This window comes from Scyliorhinus canicula, chromosome 17, assembly GCF_902713615.1.
Source record: "Scyliorhinus canicula chromosome 17, sScyCan1.1, whole genome shotgun sequence".
Taxonomy (NCBI): Eukaryota; Metazoa; Chordata; class Chondrichthyes; order Carcharhiniformes; family Scyliorhinidae; genus Scyliorhinus; species Scyliorhinus canicula.
In genome coordinates, this window is record NC_052162.1 from 90,171,464 (window position 1) to 90,199,345 (window position 27,882).

General features: G+C 50.0%; 1 protein-coding gene across 1 annotated transcript in view; it reads right to left on the reverse strand.

Annotated features, from left to right (window-relative positions):
• The window catches only part of LOC119951977 (sodium- and chloride-dependent neutral and basic amino acid transporter B(0+)-like), a 206,467-nt gene that overhangs the window by 76,901 nt on the left and 101,684 nt on the right, over positions 1–27,882 (reverse strand). The window contains exons 6-8 of the mRNA XM_038775413.1: positions 20,317–20,449; positions 11,956–12,096; positions 9,848–10,076 (exon numbers count right to left, since the gene is read on the reverse strand). Coding sequence (XP_038631341.1) covers positions 9,848–10,076; positions 11,956–12,096; positions 20,317–20,449 — 503 coding nt within the window. The remainder of the gene's footprint in view (positions 1–9,847; positions 10,077–11,955; positions 12,097–20,316; positions 20,450–27,882) is intronic.

The following is a 27,882-nucleotide window of genomic DNA, read 5'->3' on the forward strand; positions in this document are numbered from 1 at the left end:
TTTTAACAGAAGATAGTGGCCACGATCTCCTGGCCCCATCGGGTTTGGCGCGAATACAGGCAGGCCAGTTAGATCACAGGAGAGGCCGAAATTGGGAAACATGCAGGACGCTAATTGTTCCTGTTGACGTGATCTGGATCCAACCGTGGCGTAGTCAGAAACCAATAATTACCAATTAAGGTCAAACACCATACCACTAACGGGATAGACTCCCTATCGATTGGCCTCCCATGACCTAACCACCTCTCCAGTGAGCGGTCACGTGGGCGCGAGCAGTCACGCAGTACACCTATTTAAAAACATGAAGCTGGAGCAATGGCTGCTGTGGGGTTATAAGGAGGTGAGTAGCCATTTTCGAAATGGGGCGGTCATCCCAGAAGCAGTGGGCTGCTGCCCCATCGGTTGGGGGGGGGGGGGGGGGGAGAGGCAACTTGGTTAGGGGGATGGGTCACCATTGGTGAGCAATTCCGGAACCGTTAATGAGCTAGCTTTGGAGCCATGTGTAACACGAGCAATGCCAATGAAAAATGGTGTTGGATTCGCACGGGAAGGGATTGGCACTCAAGAGGCTGACAAGCTGCAGATGATTATTATAACTCCACTTCTCAAACACAGTCATCCCAGCGAACAAGATGGCACTGGTTGCGCAGGAGAGCTCCCATCCCATTGATGGGTTGGGTGGGTTAGAGGGTGATATGTTAGGCAGGTTGGTTCGACATTGACTGCAACTGGATGCAGGGAAGCTAGAAACAAACATCTGACACCGGAAATGATCCAACACTGTTTTTTAACTATGGACTGCTGTACATGTTTAGCTGTGGGCTGACACTCTACTAAGCCTACTGATGACCTCTTACTGGCTCGACCAGACTTACTAGCTACCAAACAGCAGTAATGCCCACTATCTTCTGCACTCTGACTGTCTCAGTATCTGGGTCCTGAGAGAGAGAGTCTTAATGCCCTGTGGGCTTTATAGTGGTGGTGTCCTGTCTGGTGATTGATTGTTCTGTGTTGTGTGTTCATTGGTCATGCTGTGTGTCAATCACTGCCTGTCTGCATCTCATTATATACATGAGTGGATATTATGACATCTCCCCATTTTTAAAAATATGTTTTGGAACGTGAAGGTATATACATGCCTGACTATGTACAAGTGGTGAGTTAACGAACATATGTACATGGGAAGGTGTCTATCATGCAGATACAGAGCAAAGCGAACAAAGTTTACAAAAGCAAAGTCTGCAGATTCAGTCTTTGTGGTGGGCGACGAATTCTTGTCAATCGCTGCAGAGATAGGTGCAGGAGACGCCGGCACTTGGACAGGCGGGATTGCTGGCATTGTGGCGGTGTCGTGGACAGGCGGGATCGCTGGCAGATCGGTGGCCTCCTGGCAGGAGACATCCGGAAGAGGCAAGATCATCGGCGGAGCAATGCCGTTAGGCGGTGGGCGGGGAACTCTCTGCAGCGCCCTCCTGTTGCGCCGGAGAATGGAGCCGTCAGCCATTTAAACAATGAAAGACCTTGGGGCTACCTTCCTGACAACAACAGCTGGGGCCGACCAACCTCCCTCAGGCAACTGGACGCAAACAACATCTGCTGGAGCCAGCGTGTGGCATGAGCATCATACGTGATCTTCTGCTGGTCCCTGGACCGATGCACGTTTTGCAGCACCGTGAGGTGGTCAAAGTCTGGAATACGGATGGCTGGAACAGTCGTCCTCAGGTTGCGGTTCATGAGCATCTGCGCAGGAGACAAACCAGTCGACAGAAGGGTACCCTGGAGGCCAGCAGCGCCAAGTTGAAATTGGATGCTGATGTCTGCAGCCTTGCACTTGACGATATGGACCCCTTTCTCGGCCTTTCCATTTGATTGCGGGTAATGGGGACTGAAGGTGATGTGTCTGAAGTTGTAGGATCATGCAAATGCGGACCACTCCTGGCCTTAGAAACATGGACCGTTGTCACGCATTACTGTGAGTGGTATCCCGTGCCTGGTAAACATCTCTTTGCAGGCTTTGATGATGGACATAGACGTGAGGTCCGACAATTTCACAACTTCCGGGTAATTGGAGAAGTAGTCGACCAAGAGCACGTAATCACGTCCATTGGCGTGAAAGAGGTCTACCCCCACTTTAGACCATGGAAGGTCACAATCTCGTGCTGTTGCAGCGTTTCTTTGGGCTGAGCTGGTTGAAACGTCTGGCAGGTTGGGCAATTGAGGACCGTGTCAGCAATGTCCTGGTTGATGCCCTGTCAATAAACCGCCTCCCGAGCTCTGCGTCGATATTTTTCTATCCCAAGGTGACCCTCATGGATCTGTCCGAGCACCATAGCTCGCATGCTTTGAGGAATGACAATCCGATCCAGTTTAAGGATTCCCTCAATGACCATTAATTCGTCCTTAACATTAAAGAGCTGGGGACATTGCCCCTTTTGCCAGCCATGGGCAAGGTGTTGCATCACGTGCTGCAGTAGAGGATCCTTGGCAGTTTCTTCACATATTTGGACCACTCGTTCATCAGTGGCTGGTAGGTTGCTGGCACACAACTGCACCTATGCCTCTATGTGGCAGATGAAGTCTGCCTGTTCACACAGCGTGGTGATGGACCGGTATAGGGCATCCGCGATGATCAGTTCCTTACCCGGTGTATAGACGAGGTCGAAGTCATATCGGCCGAGACAAAGAAGAATTCGCTGTAGCCAAGGTCTCATGTCATTTAAATCCTTCTGGATTATGTGGACTAAAGGCCTATGGTCTTTTTCCACCGTGAACTTCTGCATGAAACTTGAGAAAATGTACCATCCCGAGGAAGAGGAGGACTGCCTTCTTGTCCTCCGGGGTCTTTATGGCATTGATCGCCAGCACCTTGTCGGCGTCAGGTTGCACACCCTGCTGTGAAATATGGTCACCCAGAAACTTGATAGCGGATTGACCAAATGAGCATTTGGCCCTGTTGAGCTGGAGGCCATTTTCATGAATCCGTTGGAAGACCTGTCTGAGGCGGGCAACGTGATCCTCGGGCATTATGGACCAGATTATCACGTTGTCCACAGAGACCAGCACCCCCTCGATGCCCTCCATCATTTGCTCCATGATGCAATGAAATACTTCGGAAGCTGATATGATACCGAAGGGCATGCGGTTGTAGCAATAGCGGCCGAACGGAGTGTTAAACGTGCACAGCTTCCGACTGGATGTGTCCAGCTGTATTTGCCAGAAGCCACGGGAGACTTCCAGCTTGGTGAAGACTTTGGCATGAACCATCTCACTGGTTAACTCTTCACGCTTCGGGATCGGGTAGTGCTATCGCATGATGCAAATGCGGAGTTCACCAGAGGGTTTTTTTATGCAGACCATGGAGCTGACCCAGTCTGTTGTTTCTGTGACCTTTGAGATGCTGCCCTGGTTTTGGAGATCTTGCAGCTGCTTTTTCAGGCGATCCTTGAGAGGACCCGGCACCCGGCGTGGTGCATGGATCACTGGAGCGGTGTTTGGCTTGAGTAAAATTTTGTAGCGATATGGGAGCGTGCCCATTCCATCAAACGTTGTGGTATTGTGTGAGAATGTTGTCTATCTCGACCTGGAGATTCACATCGGGCGAGGCAGTCGCTGGTGTTGAGGACATGGTGTGGACTCACTGGACCAGATTCAGGAGCTTGCAGGCGCAAGCACCGAGCAGGTCCTGTCAGGCCGGATGATCTTGAACCGTAAAGTTGCCTTGATTTCCTTGTGAGATACCCCTAGCTGACACGATCCACTGGCAGCTATGGCATTGCCATTGTAGTCAAGGAGTTGGCAGGCTGGTGGAAGAATGCTTGGTTGGTCACGGATGCTGTCAAGATCTGACTGTGATATGAGGGTCGCAGACGCGCCGGTGTCCAATTTAAATCTGATGCGAGCCTGGTTGACTGTGAGGATAGCATGCCACTCGTCGTCAGGATCCACACTGAGGATCAAAAGGCAGGTTGCAGGTGCAGTGGAGACCAGCTCGTGTGTGTTTATGATGCCCACCCGATATGGAGACTTGAGGCAGTCAGCATCGGGGTCTGTTGGGCTGTCGGGATCAGAATCCTGCATGTCTTGTTGTACCGAGCGGACACTTCTGCGCCGTGTCTGGGATTGCTGATAATCGGCGGAGCGGACCTGCAGCAGGCCTCGTAATGGCCAGGCTTCCCACACTGTAGGCATCGCTGTCCTTTGGCTGGACATTGCCGCTTTAAATGGACGGAGCCACAATTCGGGTACGTAATAACGCTAATGTCAGCTATTTCCGTGCGCCAACGTGCATGAGCAGTGCAGTCGGCCGAAGTACGCATTAGGGTTTTCGGCCTCGCCGTCCACCTGGTCATGGCGCGCATGCGTAGGGACCCGGGAAAAGCATGCAAAATGGCCACTCTCCTCGATATTCCAGCATTGCATTTTTGCAATGGCCTGCACCCGTTCTGCTTGTGGGAGACCAGTTTTGCAGTTTCTGCTGCCCTGATGTGGGAGTAACTATTCTTGGCATGCTCATGGATTACGCACGTCTCGATAGCGACGGAGAGGGTTAGCTGTTTGATTTTGAGGAGCTACCGTAGGGAATCGGAGTGGACCCCAAAACGATCTGATCCCGGATCATGGAATCAACCGTCGAGCCATAATTACATGACTGCGCCAGGATGCAGAGATGGGTCAGGAAGGACTGCAAAGGTTCATCCTTACCCTGAAGCCTCTGTTGGAAGATGTACTCTTCAAAGCTCTCATTCACTTCAATGTCGCAGTGGCTGTCGAATTTTAACAGAACTGTTTTGAACTTCGTCTTGTCTTCGCCATCGGCAAACGTAAGCGAGTTGTAGGTATGGATGGCGTGATCCCCTGTGGTCAAGAGAAATAGCATGATCTTCATGCATCCGATGCTGCCTCAAGGTCGGAGGCCTTGATATACAGGAGGAACTTTTGCTTGAAGATTTTCCAGTTGGCGGCGAGGTTGCCGGAGATGCGGGGCTGCGGAGGAGGCTGGATGGTTTCCATTTCGCTGGATGGCCGCTTGCTGGTCGTTGCAGATTCACTCGAGGTAGGTTCGGCAGGATTAATAGCACTCTGGTACCATGATGTGTTCGGCAGGTTGGTTCGATGTTGACTGCAACTGGATGCAGGAAAGCTGGAAACAAACGTCTGACACCGGAGATGATCCAACACTGTTTTATTTAACTATGAACTGCTGTACATGTTCAGCTGTGGGTTGACACTCTACTAATCCTACTGATGACCTCTAACTGGCTCGACCAGACTTACTAGCTACCACATGGTAGAAGTGCTCACTAACTTGTGCACTCTGACTGTCTCAGTATCTGTTTCCTGAGAGACAGAGAGTCTTAATGCCCTGTGGGCTTTTGAGTGGTGTCCTGTCTGGTGATTGGTTGCTCTGTGTTGTGTGTTCATTGATCATGCTGTGTGTCAATCACTGCCTGTCTGCATCTCATTATATACATGAGAGAATATTATGACAGAGAGTATCTAGGGGAGTGGCCTGGGGGGACATCCATACGACACATGGCACTAAGTTCACAGTGGGCAGTCAGCAGCTGCATTGACTGCACTGCAGGCTGAGGCAATGGTGTTCATAGATCATAGAACGTACAGTGCAGAAGGAGGCCATTCGGTCCATCGAGTCTGCAACGGCTCTTTGAAAGGGCACCCTATCCAAGCCCACACCTCCACCCTATCCCCATAACCCAGTAACCCCACCAACACTAAGGGCAATTTTGGACACTAAGGGCAATTATGGACACTAAGGGCAATTTATTATGGCCAATCCACCTAACCTGCACACCTTTGTATTGTGGGAGGAAACCGGAGCACCCGGAGGAAACCCACGCACACATGGGGAGAACGTGCAGACTCCGGACAGACAGTGACCCAAGCCGGGAATCAAACCTGTGACCCTGGAGCTGTGAAGCAATTGTGCTAACCACCATGCTACCATGCTGTTCCGTACCCGTGTCCCCCCCCTCCCCTCCCGACCTCAAGGCCCACTTCCTGCTCCCCCCACCGCTACTTCCACCAGCCAGTGAGGCGATGGAGGGGTGAAAGGGGTGAGCAAGCCCTGGTTTAGATGCTGGAGGTTTAATTTTCTTACTGTTTGTTCCGAATTTTGCTTTGTCTTTTGTCTGATAGAACTGTTATTGAACTAAAATGTACCCAAGTGGATTCCTATGGGTCGGTGTGCCATGAAGCAGCCAATTGTTCCTGCCCAGCATCTCAATCAGGTTGTGAGGCCTGGACACTTTGCCTAAACTCTGGAGCCATCAACACCACAGAGAGAGCAACCAACATTCAAACAGCCAAGAGCTGGGACACAGAACTGGGGACATGACTGCGATCAGAGGGTGGGTATGTGGACCGGGGTCTGATCCAGGTAACGATTCTAGTGGATGTCAGGGGGATAGAGTCTGGGTTTAGTGCCTTGGGGCTCCTTCTGTGGCTGCGGGTGCATGTGCAGGGCATGTTGGATGGCATCCTGAGGGACGGCAGGGAATGGGAGGGTCGGGGAGGCATGAGGGACCTGAGGGCACCGGAGTGTAAGCCATAGCGGATTGTCATTCACCTCTCCAATTCCTTACCAATATTGCATTATGGGTGACATCGTGGGCCTCACATAGGCTGCCCTTGTGGTGCTGGTGGCTGGCTAGATGACCAGATGTCAGAGAAGGTCATCTATGTTGACTGAGGCTTTAGATAGTGGCCCTTGTGTCGGGCCCTGCCACAGTCTGTGGACTCACCCATCAGGTCAGGGCGGGATACAGAGGGGGAGGCCAGCGGCGCCCCAAAGTGCACAGTTGTCACTGGTCTTTTGAAAGATGACAGACAGCATGTGTTGCAGAGTGCTCTGCCTGCACAGGGAGACGGTGTGGCACCTGGGCCACCCATCCATTATCCACCTCCCCCTCGTGATCGCCCAGTTCCACCCTCCGAGGATCTGTGTCATATCACTCCAGGGTGATGGGCCTGTGTCAGCACTGTCAGCGGGTCCACAAAGCAGAAGGATAATGAAAATCTGTTGTGAGTGGAGCTTTGGTGTTCTTCTAGCTACGGCATAATCTGACTCCAGTTTGTCTGCTGACCACGAGCTCACACCCACCATCTGCACCAAGGTATACCTTGGTGTGGAGAGGGTGGGAGGGGGTGGTGTGGGCAAGTCTAGTTGTCGGGTGCCCAGGTGGCTGGGCTAGGGGAGGGGGGGGGAGTAGTGCAACTGGGGGGTGGAGGGTTCAGGCTGGCCCGCGGTGCGGAATAACCTGGCAAAAACTTCACATTTCTTAGGTGTTTTAATGGTGTACTATCATGACCCCCAATACCTAGCTACCAATGATGCTGTCCTCCCTGTCCCCCAGTGCCCTCTCAGTGATTCTCAATGTGTTTAGCCCACTGTGCACCACCGCTACATTTGCATGATTCGCAGGTTGCATCTCAAAGGTGGGGGAAAGCCTGCTGCTTAATGCGTCCTGTGGTTTTTGATGCCCCTGGCATGCACACGCCTTGCTGTATCAGCCTGTTCCGCACACTGACCCCGGGATGTGCCATTGTCAGGGGGTGTGGAGAAGGGAGTGCTGGTGCCCACTCTCGTCACTCCGTAGGGAGGCTTCGTGTCAGCCTCCAACTCTCCCTCCTTCTGAACGGTGTCTATAGGACCCTGGGGTCACTTCAGGATGGAGGGGCCGCTGGATTGAGATCTGGATGCCCAAGTCAACTGACTCTGTCAGCCCTGGCGGCTCCCCAATATCTACGCCATGATGCTCTTAGCGCTGCCCCTCTATGAGTGGGACATGTTCTGCAGTGTGTCATGTGTGTGTCCCTTTAAGAAATGTGTTCTCTTATCACATGGCTTCAGTGATGTCATTGTGTGGGTGGAGCTGTGCTGTGGCTCTGGGTTTTAGTTTCGTCATTGAGCGGTGAGCTGTTTGTGGCTCTGGGTTTTACTTTTGTTTACACATTTGGAAGATGGATAAAGGCAGAGAAGTCTTGTGTATATGTCTCTCTCTCTGCATGTTAAAAGGTGTCTCCAGATCACTTGATAATTTATAAGTAATAACTGCTTTCTGGAAGGAATTCAAACTGACTGTTTTATGGTAAACGGTTGGTCTGGTTTATGGATGTTATTACTTGATTGAAACAGTAAAGGGAAGTTATTAAGGGTTACATATAGAGTACTGTAGCTGTGTGGGGTATTTATGTTTGTTGTTGATGAAATGCTTACTGTGCGTGTTTATAAAATGTTAACTGAATTCGTAGAATAAACTTTGTTTTGTTTAAAAGTGCTCAAGGACTCTGTTGAATAATACCTGAAAAGTAGGCCCTTGTGCTCCTCGTCACCAAAATTAATAAACAGTTGCAGGTCAAGTGAATTCTATGATATGCTTTGGAGTTTTCTCAACCCTGGCCCATAACAAGTGCCTGGCCAATGTTCACCTGCCACTGGGACGCAGCTCTCAGCGACCTGGACGTGCTCTGGAGTGTCTCCCGCTGCCCAGCTGAGAGTGGGACATGACCTGCAGTGCCCCGGCAAGGACTATCTGAGAGAGAGACATGCCCCCCAGTGGCTGGGACATTCTCTGCAGCACCTTGGAAAGGTCCACCTGCATTAGAGGCTCATTCCCCCAGCGATGGCTGTCACTGATTGAGCAATGTCTTGGACACCATCACTTATGCTGCTGACGTCCTATTCCAGGCTTGCCAATGCGACTTTCACCTTGGCCGTGTTGGCCTTGGTGTCACACATTGTTGCCGCAATATCCTGTGTCCATAGCCTTTGAGACCGCTCCAATTGGTTATGGACCCGCTGTGGTGTCGCTGACATCCCTATCGACAGAATCAGCTCCGGGTTAGCCTGGCCCAGAGGCTCAGCATCTGACTCAGGTGCATCCTGGGATCCTGCAGACCTCTGACTGCTGTCTCCCCTCGACGTTCCTGCTGCCTCCTGATATGCATCTGCTACCGTGTGGTATTCTTCAGTTTGTGCCCCAGAAGCCTGTCCAGTACTTTCTCACATAGAGGTGCGTGTGTCTCTGTGGAGGGTGAGGATGCCAGCCATGATGCATCGATGGTGTCATCCACAGAGCTTTCCTCCAAGGTATTCTCTTGGGAAGCTTAGGGAGCGGATGGGCCAGCACTGCTGGATTGCGATCTTGCATGAGAATGGACATGTGGACAGTGAGAGGGAAGGATCATCATCCTGATATGAACAACTCACGTGTCACATGGCATCTGGATGGGGGCCGGTGGATTTTCACCTCTACAGCATAGGCCAATCTCGATATTAGTGACCGATCTGACCTCGGCCACCCCCTCTCCTGTCTGTTGTGGGCCAGCCTCTCCTGTGCCAACATACCTGTGCGGCCTCTGTCGTTGACCTTCTTGCGGCACTGGGTGGCAGTCCTCCTTGTCACACTCCAGGCGCTGTCGGCTGCTGCCACCTTGTCCCAGGCTGCGCTGGCTGACCCACCGAGCCCCTCGAGGGATGGATTCCATTGCATCCATTAGTCTTGCAAGGACGGCATCCCTGAATTGTGGAGCTGGTAAACATGGTGGCATGGCTGAATGCTGTCTGGGCATTTCCCTGTGGAATCAGTTAACTTGCTGCTCCTCCACGTTAGCGGGCAGCTGCCAGGCAGGGTCTCAGTGAATCAGCCAGCACAGCAGACATTTGCGGCATGAAGCCCGTAGGGCATCATTAAGTGCTCTAGTTAAGTTAGATACTGGTAATGGCCTCACTGGGTTGGCCTTCGAGAAACACCCGCAATTTCCCGCTCGCTACCACACAGAAATGTTTTCTTTAGACCATGCTCAATAAGGTTAACTTTGCTTTTACCTGATTGTACAATCTCTGGAACAGGCTTGTTTTGTATATGAGCCATGTGTCCCAGGATGGAGAAGATGGCAAATCCAGCAAACACACTCGTAGCACAATTAACAACACAGATAACGATGGCATCTGCGTAACAGTTATTGTGGAACCTGTTGTAGGATGACAGGGCTGCTATACCTCCCCAACCGACTGACAGTGAAAAAAAAATCTGTGTTGCAGCATCTTTCCAGACCTGGGAAATAGAAGGTAGCATTAATCCGTTGTAAGAACTTTGACATGAGTTTTCTAAATTGGGACAGATAAAACTGCAATAAGCATGAGAAACATATGGGAATCAGAACAAAAGCTCAATGCTGACTGAATGAAACTCCCTTTAGCCAATGGAGTCTTCCTTCAATAGTTAGACATGCATTCTTTCTCCCTGTCTACTGAGGAGCTCAAATACTTTGTGCTGCTAAGTTTTGAAGCAACTTATGGTTTAATTGAATTAGGGTCACCTTTGGTTAAAGCAGCATAAATTTAAGGTGCATCAGAAGTCCATCAGAGTTCTATTAATGTTAACAATCAAATCTCAATGCCAATAAATTAGAAACAGCAGCATAGAAAATTGGTTACATGAATAGGTCATTTGGTTCTCAGAGCCTGCTCCATCATTCCATATGCTCATGCTGGTCCTCTGAGTATCATACTCCTGTGCTCTTCCCATACCTCTTGACACTTTTAGTATCTAGAAATCTATTTCCTTCTTAAATATACTCAGTGACTTGGCCTTCACAACCTTCTGTGGTACAGAATTGCACAGGTTCACCACCCTCTTAGTGAATAGGTTTCTTCTCATTTCAGTCCTAATGGCTTATCCCATTTTCTGAGACTGTGACTGCTTGTTCTAGACCCCTCAGCCACAGTAAACAACATCCCTGCATTAAGTTTGTCCAGCCCTGTCAGAGTTTTAAATGTTTCAATTAGATCCCCTCTCATTCTTCTAATTTACAGTGAATACAGGCCCAGCCTACTCAATCTTTTCCTGTATGGCAATCTTGCCATCTCAGGAATCAGTCTGGTGATCTTTGCTGTACTCCTCTAACGCAAATATATCCTTTCCTTGAGTCGGAGACCAAAACAGCACACAATACTCCATGTGTGGTCTTATCAAGGCCTTGCAGCTGCAATAAGACATTCTTGCTCCTGTACTCAAGTCTTCTTGCATGAAAACCAACATGCCATTTGCCTGCCAAACTGCTTGCCGTACCTGCATGCTTGTTTTCAGTGACTGGTACGAGGACCGTTTGCATGCCAACCTATCGGCTTTAACATAAAGTCATCCGGACTCGAAACATTAGCTCCCTTCTAACTCCACAGATCTGCTAAAATTGTCCAGTATTTTCTGTTTTTGTTTCCCTATTTAAATAAAACTCTGCCAATCTGCTTCAGTTATGTGGAACTTTTGAAATTCCAAATACACCACATCCACAAGTTCACCCATGTCTATTCTACTAATTATGTCCTCAAAAAACTTCAATCGGTTTGTCAAACTTGACTTCTCTTTTATAAATCTATGTTGATTTTGTCTAATCCCACTGATATTTTCTAAGTGCCCTGTTATCACATCTTTTATAATTGTATGTCAAAATATTTATTGGGGACTTTATTGTTACTTTGTGACCTCCCACATGGATTGATAAGATATTTACATATTTACCCTACAATTTTATTAGTGGATTGTTTACAAGCTGCTAAAAAGAAATCAGAGACATTGTATGGTGTTATATTCTGCCCTGTCCCTTCCAATTCTATTTCCTCTTATTCCATCCCATCATTTCATCCAATTTCAGTCCATTTCTGCTTTCTTACTCCATTAAATCTGCAAACATCTGAATGTTAAGTAGTACAAATTAAAATAATGAACTTTTATTGCCAGGTTTAACTTCCTTCTCACTCCATCTACTAATGTGCAATGACTGAAATTAGTTTCCCCTCAGGTTAACAATGCAAAACAACACAGCTTTTACCTTGAACATGTCATAAATGAGGAACATAAATAAAAGTGAAACGTGAAGAAAAATGACTGAAAAATACAGTTGGAGTTCTACGGATGATCCTGGTGTGCTTACCTCCGCATGTCCCAACCTAGTGATGTCTGACTCTCTTCCAATGTAGAATTCAATTCCTTTATGGGCTCCCTCCAGAGTAATTCCTCGGATCAGGAGTATGACCAGAACCAAATAAGGAAATGTCGCAGTGAAATAAACCACCTGACATGGAGAGTAAATTGTTAGATTTTCCTGCATTGCTGATACAACATTAAATGTATTGAATCCAACTGAATGACAAACTAATAAAGCAGAGAATCTATCATAAATAATTGGAGGAACAATAACTGTTTTGAAGCCACGTTTGCACAGTAGTTAGCACTACTGCCTCACGGTGCCAGGGACCCGGGTTCAATTCCTGCTTTGGATGACTCTGTGGAGTTTGTATGTTCTCCCCATATCTGCGTGGGTGTCCTCCGGATGCTCCAGTTTCCTCCCATAGTCCAAAGATGTACAGGGTAGGTAGATGTTAAATTACCCCTCGTGTCCAAATGATTAGGTGGGGGGTACAGACATAGGTTGGAAGCATAGGCCTCCGTTAACTGCTGTTTCAGAGAGTTGGTGCAGACCCGATGGGCCAAATGGCCTCCTTCTGCGCTGCAGGAATTCCATGAAAGTTTCCTTGAAAGCATATTTAACATTGAATTAAATACATAAGTTGAATTTAAAACTAGGAGCATGTGGAAGTCAATCTGCCCTTTGAGCCTGCTCTGCCATTCAATATGATCATGGCTAATCCTATATTTTATTGCCATATTCCGGCTTTCTCTCCATAGCCCTTGATGTTATTAAAATCTAAAACATTGGGGTGAATTCTTTGTCTCCCCAGCCAAGTGCTTGTCGCTGGCACTGGAATTTTCTGTTCGCCGCTGTCCAATGGGATTTCCCAGTGTAGCTACCCCACACCGGTGGGAAACCGCTGGTGGGGGCGTGCTGCTAGCAGAACCAAGAACTCCGCCAGTAGAAAATTTACTCCATATCTATCTCTTTATCGAATACATTCAGTGAATTGACCTGCACAGCCTTCCGTGGTAGTGAATTTCATGAGTTCATGATAGAAATTGGCTATTTAGTTAGCTATAGATGATAGAGATAAAATAACTCATTAAGAGTAATTAACTACATCATGAGAGTGAGGAAATCCGAATAGCTGGGAACATTTTGCAAATTGCTTGAGATTTATTAGAAACTGAAGGAACAGTGACGTCAGCGGGCTGAAAGGCCCCATTGTGTGAAAGAATGGGCAGTTCCATTTCGATGGAAACATGCAGGGTAGAGTGATACTTTCTAAGCAAAAAATGTATTTCTCCAAAATTGTCTAGATGCATTTGTGAATAAGATGGAAAATTGGCAGGTGATGGAATGAAAAATTCACACAAACTTATTTCAATATATATCTCTCTCAAAATTGACAGACAGATACTTTGGTCGAATTGAGTGAATTATAAATCAGGTAAAACCAATCAGAGATGAAAAGAAGGCGAGACTTTAAGATAATAATCTCCTTAAAAATCACTTGTCGGGCAGCACGGTGGCCTAGTGGTTAGCACAACCGCCTCACGGCGCTGAGGTCCCAGGTTCGATCCCGGCTCTGGGTCATTGTCCGTGTGGCGTTTGCACATTCTCCCCGTGTCTGCGTGGGTTTTGCCCCCACAACCCAAAAATTTGCAGTGGATTGGCCACGCTAAATTGCCCCTTAATTGGAAAAAATAATTGGGTAATCTAAATTTATAAAAGAAAAATCACTTGTCGGGATGGAAAAATCTTTTCCAGAATCAATCTATCACTTTCTGAAACCTATTTCTTTGCTGCTTGCTTTTTCTAAATCGCCATTTTTCTTTTGTTCAAATCAATCAGTAATTTTGTACTGTGTATCATGATTTGAAGGAATTACCACGATCTGTAATTCTATTTTAAACTCAAACACTGAATTCGCTAAAGACAATCAATCTGACCAAAGTTTACCAGCAGACGCTAAAGCGGACAAATAAAGTTCAATGAAAATTTGCCAAAACAGCACAGACTGAATTTCTGTTATTTGGAAACTAAGAAGGAATAATGCATATCCACAGTTCTGAATAGACACAAAAATCCATCAATTGGCTCTGCGAACAGCCGACCACGACAACTAGTGCTGTGAGATGAAAGGAGGGAGAAGTGCACCGAAGCTGTCCAGTCTGTTTCCCCCCCTCCCCCCCACCCCAGCCCTGGCAGCCCCCCACCCCCCCCACACTGCAGCCCACATGCCATTTCCTACCTCCTCTTCTCCTTGCTCAGCAGCTACAATGCCAGGTTCACGACTTTTGAGAGCACAGGTGAACCACCTCGTCGGGAGCTTGGCCCATCAGTCGGTGAATCTCGGAGGCCCTGGAGAATAGGGTGTCAGGCCCGCTACTGTACTTTTACCCCGCGTGGCAAGCAACACATTAAGCCATTTTCTGTGTGCGGAAGCGTCCCGATTTGGCGTTAAATTGGTGCCTACCGTGATTTTGGCGTTGGAAGCTATTCTCCGCCCAATTACATTTTGCGATTTCGCAGTCGGCAAATGGAGAATTCCTGCCATGAACTGTTATTTAATTAATGTCCAGGGCAGCACGGTGGTGCAGTGGGTTAGCACTGCAGCCTCACTGAGCCGAGGTCCCAGGTTTGATCCTGGCTCTGGGTCACTGTCCGTGTGGAGTTTGCACATTCTCCCCGTGTTTGCGTGGGTTTCGCCCACACAACCCAAAGATGTGCAGGGTAGGTGGATTGGCCACGCTAAATTGCCCCTTAATTGGAAAAAATGAATTGGGTACTCTAAATCTATTTTTAAAAAATTACTGTCGACCCTTTTAGTAAGATTCCTCAATCTGTCCTTGCCTATTTGTACCTGATGCATTCATTGTAGTCTTTATTTAGATCCAGGACCAGAGTTTTGGATTCGACTTCTGCCCTCTTCCACCATAATGAAGAATTCTGTCATATTATGAACCAAACTCATATATATAAATATGCTCAGCCCATTCAAAGCCAGAATCAGCCTGCCCCATGCTGATGGGAGGATGCAAATCACCGATTTGTATCCATTTCAATTTGATTAATGGGCCGAACGCCTAATTCACCCCCCCCCCCCCCCCCCGGTTTTGTATCGACTCCAACAGTGGGAAATCCTCTGGGCGGGCTTTGGTGCATGGTCCTTATGCGGTAGACCCAAGGGTGGGTGGGTCTAGTGGATAACGGTTCTCCCCAAAGCCCATCGGAAGGGCCCTCCAAAATGAAAATTGTGCCTGCCGCACAGTGACAGGAAGGGGCAGCTTCCCTCCTCAGCATGGGAATAACGTATCACTCCCCCACAGCACACGTGCATGAAATTGGACTGGTACCTTCCCAAACCGCTCCCGCCCTCCACCCATCAGTTCCCCCCAACACACTCTCCATTCGTCGCTCCCATCAGATCCCCTCATCAATCACTCCCATCAGACCCCCTCATCAATCACTCCCATCAGACCCCCATCAGTCACTCCCATCAGACTCCTTCATCAGTCCCTCCCATCAGACCCCCTCATTAATCACTCCCATCAGACCGCCTGATCAATCACTCCCACCAGAACACCCCATCAGTCACTCCCATCAGACCCCCTCATCAGTCCCTCCCATCAGACAAACTCATCAATCACTCCCATCAGACCCCCCTCATCAATCACTCCAATCAGACCCCCCCCATTAGTCACTCCCATCAAACGCTCTCATCAATCACTTCCATCAGACCCACTCATCAGTCACACCCATCAGACCCCCTCATCAATCACTCCCATCAGACCCCCTCATCAGTCATTCCCATCAGACCCCCTCATCAGTCACTCCCATCAGATCCCCGCATCAATCACTCCCATCAGACCCCTCATTAGTCACTCCCATCAGACCCCCTCATCAATCACTCCCATCAGACCCCCTTATCAGTCATTCCCATCAGAGCCACTCATCAGTCATCCCCATCAGACCCCTCATTAGTCACTCCCATCAGACCCCCTCATCAGTCACTCCCATCAGATCCCCTCATCAGTCACTCCCATCAGACCCGCTCATCAGTCACTCCCACAAGACCCCCTCATCAGTCACTCCAATCAGACCCCTCATTAGTCACTCCCATCAGACCCCTCATTAGTCACTCCCATCAGACCCCCTCATCAGGTACTCCCATCAGACCCCTCATTAGTCACTTCCATCAGACCCGCTCATCAGTCACTCCCATCAGACCCCTCATTAGTCACTCCAATCAGACCCCCTCATCAGGTACTCCCATCAGACCTCCGCATCAATCACTCCCATCAGACCCCTCATTAGTCACTCCCATCAGACCCCTGCATCAATCATTCCCATTAGACCCCCCTCATCAATCATTCCCATCAGAACCCCTCATCAGTCACTCCCATCAGACCTCATCAGTCACTCCAATCAGACCCTCTCAACAATCACTCAAATCAGACCCCCTCAGTAACTCCCATCAGACCCGCTCATCAATCACTCCCATCAGACCCCTGCATCAATCACTCACATGAGACGCCCTTATCAGTCACTCCCATTAGACCCCCTCATCAGTCACATCCATTAGACCGCCTCATCAATCACTCCCGTCAGACACCCTCATCAGTCACTCCCATCAGACCCCCCCTCATCAGTCATTCCCATCAGACCCACTCATCAGTCATTCCCATCAGACCCCTCATTAGTCACCCATCAGACCCCCTCATCAATCACTCCCATCAGATCGCATCAATAACTCCCATCAGACCCTCCCATCAGACCCCTGCATCAATCACTCCCATCAGACCCCTTCATCAGTAACTCCCATCAAACCCCCTCATCAGTCACTCCCAACAGACCCCCTCCAGTCATTCCCATCAGACCCACTCATCAGTCATTCCCATCACACCCCTCATTAGTCACTTCCATCAGACCCGCTCATCGATCACGCCCATCAGACCCCTCATTAGTCACTCCCATCAGACCCCTGCATCAATCACTCCCATCAGACCCCTTCATCAGTAACTCCCATCAAACCCCCTCATCAGTCACTCCCATCAGACCCCCTCCAGTCATTCCCATCAGACCCACTCATCAGTCATTCCCATCACACCCCTCATTAGTCACTTCCATTAGACCCCCTCATCAGTCACTCCCATCAGATCTCCGCATCAATAACTCCCATCAGACCCTCCCATCAGACCCGCTCATCGATCACTCCCATCAGACCCCTCATTAGTCACTCCCATCAGACCCCTGCATCAATCACTCCCATCAGACCCCTTCATCAGTAACTCCCATCAAACCCCCTCATCAGTCATTCCCAACAGACCCCCTCCAGTCATTCCCATCAGACCCACTCATCAGTCATTCCCATCACACCCCTCATTAGTCACTTCCATCAGACCCCTCATCAGTCACTCCCATCAGATCTCCGCATCAATAACTCCCATCAGACCCTCCCATCAGACCCGCTCATCGATCACTCCCATCAGACCCCTCATTAGTCACTCCCATCAGACCCCTACATCAATCACTCCCATCAGACCCCTTCATCAGTAACTCCCATCAAACCCCCTCATCAGTCATTCCCAACAGACCCCTTCATCAGTAACTCCCATCAAACCCCCTCATCAGTCACTCCCATCAGACCCCCTCCAGTCATTCCCATCAGACCCACTCATCAGTCATTCCCATCACACCCCTCATTAGTCACTTCCATCAGACCCGCTCATCGATCACTCCCATCAGACCCCTCATTAGTCACTCCCATCAGATCCCTGCACCAATCACTCCCATCAGACCCCTTCATCAGTAACTCCCATCAAACCCCCTCATCAGTCACTCCCATCAGACCCCCTCCAGTCATTCCCATCAGACTCACTCATCAGTCATTCCCATCACACCCCTCATTAGTCACTCCCATCAGACCCCCTCATCAGTCACTCCTATCAGATCCCCGCATCAATAACTCCCATAAGAACCCCTGATCAATCACTCCCATGAAACCCCCTCATCAGACACTCATAAGACCCCCTCATCAGTCACTCTCATCAGACCCGCTCATCAATCACTCCCATCAGACCCCTCATCAGTCACTCCGATCAGACCCCCCGCATTATTCACTCCCATCAGACCCGCTCATCAGTCACTCCCATCAGACCCGCTCATCAGTCACTCCCATCAGAGCCCCTCATCAGTCACTCCCATCAGACACCCTCATCAGTCACTCCCATCAGATCCCCGCATCAATCTCTCCCATCAGACCGCATCAATCACTCCCATCAGACCCCCTCATCAGTCACTCCCATTCAACCCCCTCATCATACCCATTAGTCCGCCCATCAGAGATGCCTGACTCAAAGCTGAAGAGTGCTGCATTTTCACTTACCCTTCATTCACATGTAAGCCTTGGCTAAATGAGTTTAAAGCAGCAGCTGTACAAGTGTCACTGGGTTCGATCATGGCCAGGGTCACGGTCCATGTGAAGTATGCACAAACTCCCCGTGTCTTTGTGGGTCGCACCCCCACAACCCAAAAACATTTGCAGGGCAGGTGGATTGGTCACATTAAATTGCCCCTTAATTGGAAAAAAATTGGGTTCTCTAAATTGAAATCCTTTGAAATGCAAACTCCCATTCAATTTCACACAGCAACATATTGCACTAGCCAATGATTGGCAGTTACATTAGTTCAGAGACAGATACTTACATAGAATTTACAGTGCAGAAGGAGGTCATTCGGCCCATCGAGTCTGCACCGGCTCCCGGAAAGAGCACCCTACCCATGGTTAACACCTCCACCCTATCCCCATAACCCAGCAACCCCACCCAACACTAAGGGCAATTTTGGACACTAAGGGCAATTTATCATGGCCAATCCACCTAACCTGCACATCTTTGGACTGTGGGAGGAAACCGGAGCACCCGGAGGAAACCCACGCACACACGGGGAGGATGTGCAGACTCTGCACAGACAGTGACCCAAGCCAGAATCGAACCTGGGACCCTGGAGCTGTGAAGCGAGCGTGCTATCCACAATGCTACCGTGCTGCGTACTTGGTAGATTATTTATCTATCTTTCCCTTCATATTTAATAATAATAATCACTTATTGTCACAAGTAGGCTTCAATTAAGTTACTGTGAAATAGTTGCCACATTCCGGCGCCTGTTCGGGAGGTTGGTACAGGAATTGAACCCGCGCTGCTGGCATTGTTCTGCATTACAAGCCAGCTGTTTAGCCCACTGTGCTAAACCAGCCCCTATTTGGATGCATCTACATTACCCTGCTTTGATGCTAACCACAATGTTTATCAACACTCTTGCCACATCAAAACAGCTACGTGCTTTCTGCTGTGAAAAAGAGGAAGCCATTTTGAACAGGTGCTTCGATACAGGGATTCTCATCCCCAATCTTCTAGGTCTCCTCCACACAGAAATTAGCATGACAAAGGAGAGGGAAGCACACCTGGGTGCTGTTCCTAGCACCAATGGGTTTCTGCTGGCGGGAGAACTTACTCTCCAAACCTAAATGTGGGTGGGTAGATTGTGATGGGAATTAAGCCGGATCAACCAATGGGATTCTCACTTGTTTTCCCGCCCAAAATGAGGGGAAATTGTCCTCATTATCATTTCATTAAACACCTTTATAACATTGTGAAAATTTGTTAATCTGATGCCAATGAACCTTTCTGACCCAGATATCAAACAATTTAAACTGTGGAGTCTCTCCCTTCGTCATAAATTGTTCTCATAAATTTTAAAATGTAATTTTTAACTTTTCTTGTTTTCGTACTATTCTTTTCTTCTTTTTCTCTTCATATTATCTTTCTCTCCCTTTCTTTATTTCTGTTTCTCTATCTGAATTGTTTTTGATTTACCACTCTCCAGAACTGAGAATCAAACCTTAATGTGGGTGGGTAGATTGTGATGGGAATTACGCCAGATCAACCGACGGGATTCTCACTAGTTTTCCCGCCCAAAATGAGGGGAAATTGTCATTCTCAATCTTAATTGACCCCCCAGATGTTTTCTTAATCCGTAACCCCAAAATTCACAAAGATCTCCCATTGCTTTTGGAATGTTGCTATCAGCTCATATTCTGCACAAGTTATGGCACAATATTGCATTCAAGGCTTAGGGTGCAGAAAAATATCTAATCAGCTGTTGTTCCTTCACTCAGGAGAAAATTCTTCACATTCAATTCAGGCCTCCAGGGCTCATGAATTATGGATCTCCCACTCCCAAACAGTCACTGTTAACATCGCCTATGAGTTATACCAGGCTACTTCACAAATAGTTTCTCAATTTGGGTTTTGCTGTTACAGAGATTATTATTTTGTCACTAGGTTTGACTCCAATCATCGCCAATCATGTTACCTTTCCTGAAGATTTGATTCCTTTAGCTAATGTTACCCCAACAATAATCCAGGCCAGAATCAGGCAGAGAGCTAAATACCAGACAACGTCCCCAGTCACGTCGATTGAACTTGAACGCCGCAAAGCCACATGACTAAATAAAATTTAAAAAAAACATCTCATGTCAGGATACTGTTCATTACTCAAAGTTCAGGTTTTAATCAATTATACATGATCTGAATGATGAAGAGAATTATTCAGCATCGGTTGCCACAAATGGGACCAGGTGGAACAGCACTTGGGAGTCTCCCAGGTGATCGGAGGCACCCTGGTTGGCTGGCAATGACAAAGTGCCCAGGTAACATTTTGTCCGCACGAGGGGGACATTTTGCCCCCCCAAAAGGTGAGCTGCATCATTGGGTGGATCCGTGGTGGGGGGGGGGGGGGGTCAGGAGATTGGGGCACTATTTTAAAAGGGCATCCTGATCTCTTCTGTAGGAAATGTGACTGAGTGCAGCGTCGGCGGGGCATTCCCGTTGAGGCCTGGAAAAAAAAAGAATCCTGTTAGATAATGGGGTGTTCTAGCCACTCAAGCCCTCTACTCCTGCGCCTAACAGGCTCTGTCTTTTTTTCATTAGATCACACCCAAGCAAAACGTAATACAAAAGGAAAATATTGTAGATGGAAATCGGAAATAAAAAGAGAAAACACTTGAAACACTTAGCAGGTCAGTCAGCATCTGTGGAGAGAGGAGCAGTATTAATGGGAGGGATTATGGCCGTGATTCTCTGATCCTGCGGCCAAGTTCTGACGCCAGCGTCAAAAGCGGCGCGAGACACTTCGGCGTTAACGGGCCTCCAGGCCCAGGTATTCACCCCTTCCTAGGAGGCTAGTACGGCACCGGGATGGTGTCTGCTGCTCGAAAGCTGGTACACCACGGCAGGTGCGGGTCCGCACATGTGTGCCACGCCCGGCTCGAGTCCGCGCATGCGTGTGGGTTCCCGTCTCCGGCCGGCCCCCAGGCAACATGGCGCAGAGGAACATAGGCCCACCCACGGAATTAGCCTGCCCGCCGATCAGTAGGCCCTGATCGGGGGCCAGGACACCGTGGAGGCCCCCCTGGAGCCGGAACTCCCGCCCCCCCGAAGTGTTGGATAATGTAGACTTGCGTGGTTAACATATACCACCAACACTGAGGAAGGTTTAACTCTATTTTATTAACTAACTATGAACTAGTCGACATACGAGAACTGTGGGTTTAAACTATGTTAGTTTAACTAGAGACCTAAGCCTGTCGGAACCAGTTGAATCTCTCAGCACGTGGTGTGAGTCTGTGCTAATCTTGATGAGCTCTTGTTCCACTGAGAGGCAGCATCCAGAATGAGCGGGAACCGTGGTGCCTTCTGCCTTTATAGTGTGTGTATTCTAACTGGTGATTGGCTGCGGTGATTATGCATGTTGATTGGTCCCAGTATATGTCCATCAATATGTGTCTGCACCATGATATACTGGTGTATATTATGACATCCCCCCCTTTAAAAAAAATGTTGATGTGAATGTGTGACAATAAATAGTGTGGGTGTGTGAAGAATGTACCTAACTAAGTGTGAGGTTTGAAGACATATGCACAAATCTATATACAGGAAACAAAGCTATATGCAAAGGAAGGTGCCTGGTGCAGATGATTAATATGCAGTAACGTGAACAAAAACAATGCTATTTACAAACCACTGGAGAACGATTTTAACAGGGAAGAAAACATCTCAGAAAGTTCACTTATTTGCAAAATTCATAAATTCAAACTCTGAGGTGGGCAACGAACTCTGGTTGACCGCCTCAAGGGTGAGTTAATAGCTGGCAGGTCAGGGGCTGGGTGGGCTGCAGCACAGTCAGGGGGAGGCAGAGTGACTGGAAGCTCTGCACAGTCCATGGCAGGGTCAGCAGAGGAGCTGTTCGGAGGATCCCGTGACAACTGTGGAACAAGGTGAAGGGCACGCCGTTTGCGGCGCCGAATGGATCCATCCGGTAACCGGACCAGGAAGGAGCGGGGGGCCACCTGCCTGAGAACAACAGCTGACGCAGACCAGCCACCATGGATGCGAACTGTGTCGTGTGGTTGGATGTCGGGGAGATTAGCAGCACGTGAGTCGTGTGTAGCTTCTTGTTTCGTCTGAGACATCTGCATCCTGTGGAGCACGGGGACATGATCGAGATTGGGGGTGAGAATCGATGGCACCGTCGTCCTGAGGGTGTGGTTCATTAGTAACTGTGCAGTATACAGCCCAGTGGAGAGCGGAGCGGAGCGATCGGCTAACAGAGCAAGATGGAGGTCAGAGCCAGCATCAGCAGCCTTGCAGAGCAGCCTCTTGACTATATGAACCCCCTTTTCCACCTTGCCATTGGACTGAGGGTACAGGGGACTGGACGTGATGTGTGCAAAGTTGTATTGTCGGGCAAAGCTGGCCCATTCCTGGCTCGTGAAACAGGGGTCATTGTCTGACATTACTGTGAGCGGAATGCCATTCCGGGCGAACATCTCCTTGCACGCCCGAATGACAGCCGAAGATGTGAGGCCGTGCAACCTGATGACCTCCGGGAAGTTGGAGAAGTAGTCAATGGTGAGGACGATGTCCCTGCCAAATGCGTGGAACAGGTCGATGCCCACCTTGGTCCAGGGCGATGTGACTAACTCATGGGGTATCAGGGTCTCCCTTGGTTGGGCGGGTTGAAAACGCTGGCAGGTGGTGCAGTTGAGTACCGCATTAGTGATGCCATTGTTTTTTTCTTTTAATCATTTTTTATTGAAATTATTACAAAATATAAACAGCTCAACTCTATTAACAAGACAACCGCGTAACACCCCAAGAACAATTCCCACCCAACTTCAAAAGCAACTACAAACAAGTGAAAAAAAACCCCAAAAATAAAAGAGCACCCAACGACAAAAGGGAAAGAGATAACACCCGCCACATCCCACAGAGCCATGTACACAGTTCTCCCTCCCCCCGATCTGAACCCCCCCTCCCTCCCTCCCCCCCCCCCCTCTCCTGGGTTGCTGCTGCTGCCGGCCTATTTCCCTACCGTTCCGCCAGGAAGTCCAGGAAAGACTGCCACCGCCTAAAGAACCCTTGTACTGATCCCCTCAGGTCAAATTTCACCTTCTCCAATTTAATGAACCCCGTCATATCATTGATCCAGGCCTCCACGCTTGGGGGCCTCGCATCCTTCCACTGAAGGAGAATCCTCCGCCGGGCTACTAGGGACGCAAAGGCCAGAACACCGGCCTCTTTCGCCTCCTGCACTCCCGGCTCCACTGCAACCCCAAAAATTGCGAGCCCCCAGCCTGGCTTCACCCTGGATCCCACCACCCTCGACACCGTCCTTGCTACCCCCTTCCAAAACTCCCCCAGCGCTGGACACGCCCAAAACATATGGGCGTGTTTCGCTGGGCTCCCCGAGCACCTAGCACACCTGTCCTCGCCCCCGAAAACCTACCCATCCTCGTCCCAGTCATGTGGGCCCTATGCAGCACCTTGAACTGTATGTGGCTAAGCCTCGCACAGGAAGAGGAGAAATTCACTCTCTCCAGGGCATCCCCCCACGTCCCCTCCTCAATCTCCTCACCCAGCTCCTCTTCCCATTTACCCTTCAGTTTCTCCACCGAGGCCTCGTCTACCTCCTGCATCACCCGGTATATGGCTGAAATCCTCCCTCCTCCAACCCACACCCCCGAGAGCAACTGATCCTCACCCCTCGTGGGGGCAGCAAGGGGAACCCCTCCACCTGCTGCCTGGCAAACGCCCTCACCTGCATGTACCTAAACATGTTCCCAGGGGGGAGCCCAAACTTCCCCTCTAACTCCCCCAAGCTCGCGAACCTCCCCTCCACAAACAGGTCCCTCAGCCTCCTAACCCCTGCCCTGTGCCAGCCCAGGAATCCGCCATCAATGCTACCTGGGACAAACCGATGGTTCCCCCGTATCGGGGCCTCCATCGAGCCCCCCACTTCTCCCCTATGCCGTCTCCATTGCCCCCAAATTTTGAGGGTAGCCGCCACCACCGGGCCCGTGGTATACCTTGTTGGAGGGAGCGGCAACAGCGCCGTTACTAGCGCCTCCAGGCTCGTACCCACACATGATGCCGCCTCCATCCTCTTCCATGCTGCCCCTTCCTCGTCCATTACCCACTTACGCACCATCGCTGCGTTGGCAGCCCAATAGTACCCACAGAGGTTGGGCAACGTCAGACCCCCCCCCCTATCCCTGCCTCGTTCCAGGAACACTCTTTTCACCCTCTGAGTTCCATGCGCCCACACAAATCCCGTGATACACCTGTTGACACTCCTAAAAAAGGCCTTCGGGATAAGGATGAGAGGCACTGGAACAGGAACAAAAACCTCGGGAGCACCGCCATCTTAACGGACTGCACCCTCCCCGCCAGTGACAGCGGTAACATATCCCACCTCTTAAACTCCTCCTCCATCTGCTCCACCAACCTTTTGAGGTTAAGCTTGTGCAGGGCCCCCCAGCTCCCAGCCACCTGGACCCCTAGGTACCTAAAGCTCTTCCATGCCTGCTTCAATGGGAGCCTAACAATCCCTCCGGGATCTGGCACCCGCCGGATCCAGCGCCCCCTCTACCCCCACAGAAGGGCCCCTCACCCTACACCCCATGCTGCCACCCCCTCGCGCTCACGAGCCCACGAGCTCGCTCCACCAGTTCCATGCACCCGGCCGGCCAGCCCCCAGCGCCACCAGTCCCCGGTCGAACCAGAAGAGTATGAAGCTCGGACACAACCCTCCCTGGAGTCCGCCATTGTACCCCAGCACACAATACCCATCCAGCCACCGCAAGAGGCTGCAACCCTGGTGCTCCGCAGATCACAGCGGACAGTTCGACCACCGGACAGACTTACTTTGTTGACCACCACCCCTGCCGGACTTGATTTTTTGCAGGGGGTGAATGTAACTTAGTAATTCACACTGTATTGACCAATACTACTGTAAGCGCAGTAGCGTTATCCGACCACTAGGGGAGTAGCTCTGGGAATGCTCAGGGGTTTGTACTGGGCTCCACCCATGGCTCCGCCCATGACTCCTCCCCCTAGACTACTGTATAAATAACCGTGTCCAGAACCAGCCTGAGTTCATCGAGTGTTCAACGGGTAACAGGCTGGCTCTGAAGTAAGTAGATTAAAACCACTGTTCATATCTGAAAGCACTTGTCTTGTGAATTGATGGTTCCATCACACATACCATGGAACTGACCCAGTCGGTCGGTTCCGTGACTCTGGTGATCACTCCTTGGTCCTGGAGGTCCTGCAGCTGCTGCTTGAGGCGGTTCTTAAGGGGTGCTGGGACCCTGCGAGGTGTGTGCACCACAGGCATGGCATTCAATTTTAATAAAATCTTGTAGGTGTACAGGAGCGTAGTGGCCAAGTTTGCCACATTGCAGGCATCGTCGGGATTTGGCAGGACATTGCCGCTTTAAATGGGCGGAGCCACAGTTGCCGCACGTTGTAGCGTCAGTACGCTCGCTGCGCCACCGCGCATAGCGTGTGGTCATACATGGTGCACGCCTGCGCTGTACGTTCGTCGACGTCGCCGTCCCCTCGTTCAATGCGCACAAGCGTGAGAGTCCACGAAAAGCACGCAAAATGGTCGCCCTCATCCAGGCTGAGACCCTGGAGTTGCTTGATTGCTTGGACCCGTTCTGCCTTGCGGGGACCTTGCCGCGCCGTTTCAGCCACTTGGATGTGGGAATACCAACTAGTGGCGTGTTCATGGAGCACGCAGGTCTCGATGGCAATCGCAAGGTTGAATTGCTTTACCTTGAGGAGCTGCTGGCGAAGGGGGTCCGACTGAACACCGAAAATGATCTGTTCGCGTATCATGGAGTCGGTGGTGGACCCATAGTTACAGGACTGCGCAAGGATGCGGAGGTGGATGAGAAAGGACTGGAGAAGTTCATCCTTACCTTGCAAACGCTGTTGGAAGACATAGCACTCAGAACTTTCATTCACCTCGATGTCACAGTGACTGTCAAACTTAAGGAGGACCGTCTTGAATTTTGATTTGTCTTCACCATCAGCAAAGGTGGAGAATTGAAGATGTGGATGGCATGGTCCCGGCCGTGGAGAGGGAGAGAGCAATCTTCCTGGCATCTGAGGCAGCTTCCAGGTCTGTGGCTTCAAGGTAGAGCTGGAAGTGCTGTTTGAAGATCTTCCAGTTGGCCCCTAGCTTACTGGTGATGCGGAGCGGCGGCGGCGGGCGGACACTGTTCATGTTGCAGGATGGCTGCATGCTGGTGGAAGGCAGATCACTTGCAGGTAGGTCTAAGAAGTTCTGACATCCCTCAGCTACTGGTATCATGATGTGTTGGGTGCTCTGGATCCGTGGAACACATACAGGTTACCAACACTTAAAATAGTACAACACTATTTTATTAAGCTAGAAACTGTTGAACATACTTTTACTGTGGGTTAACACGAAGTTTGATTAAACTAAAGACCTATGCCTATCCTAACCAGTATCCTATCCTAACCTGCATAAAGATGTGCTGTAAGCTCTGTCTTTCTGAGAGGCTGCGTCCCGAATGAGCGGGAAAGCTGATGTCCTCTGTTTTTATAGTGAGTGTGCTCCAACTGGTGATTGGCTGCGGGTGTTGTGCGTGTTGATTGGTCTTATTGGTCCATCAGTGTGTGTGTCTGCACCATGATACACTGGTGTATATTATGACAATGCAGACATAGAGGGAGATGGCCCAGTCACTGGCTGATGTGGCACAGACCCTCAGGCTGGTGGCACAGTCACAGCATGATGTCTGTGAAGATGGTCTACTCCCTGGCTCCGTGGCCGTGAACGTGCGGACCGTGGTAAAGACCAGAGCGGATCTCCAGGAATGGGAACGCCAGGTGGCGGGGCAGGTGGCCTCATGGAATGGCTCCACTCACACCCCCACCCAATGGAGTAGCCCGGGGGCCATCGGGCACCCCAAGGGAGGAGGAGATGATGGGATCCGTGATTCTCTCAGGGGAGCTTCTGAAACAGAGCAGCACCTCAAACTCCCTCCCTCCTGTCCCTGGTGCATCTGGTGGGCAGCGGCAAGAATGGGGTGACACCACGCCACCAGGGACATGCGAGCAGCGGCCGGGCCCATCTAGGCCTAGTCGCCCAAGGAGATGTGCACCAATGGGAGCCCTTGTCGCATGGCAGGAGTCACAGCAGGCCGCCTCCACTCCTGCTGTGCCGTTTGAGGAACCCCCTAGGCTTATAGTTGAGGCCCGTAAGACCAGAAAGTTAGACTTCAGTTAAGTTGGCATAGTTGAGTTATGGGGCTCGGGCACAGACTGTATATATGTATATATAAATACTCGTAACCACCATTATAACCTGCCTCGGTGCTCTGTCTGCTGTGTGTGTGGGGGTGGGCTGGTCAGTGCCGGCCGTGGAGGGAGTGGGGGTGGGGAACCAGTACAGGCCCCGTGCATGCCGAAGCAATGCTCGATATCACTTCTGGTCGCTGCATGGGTGCCGTTGTAGCGGGACTCCGGATAAAGGTTGCGTAAAGGTTGAGGGTCACCGTCACCT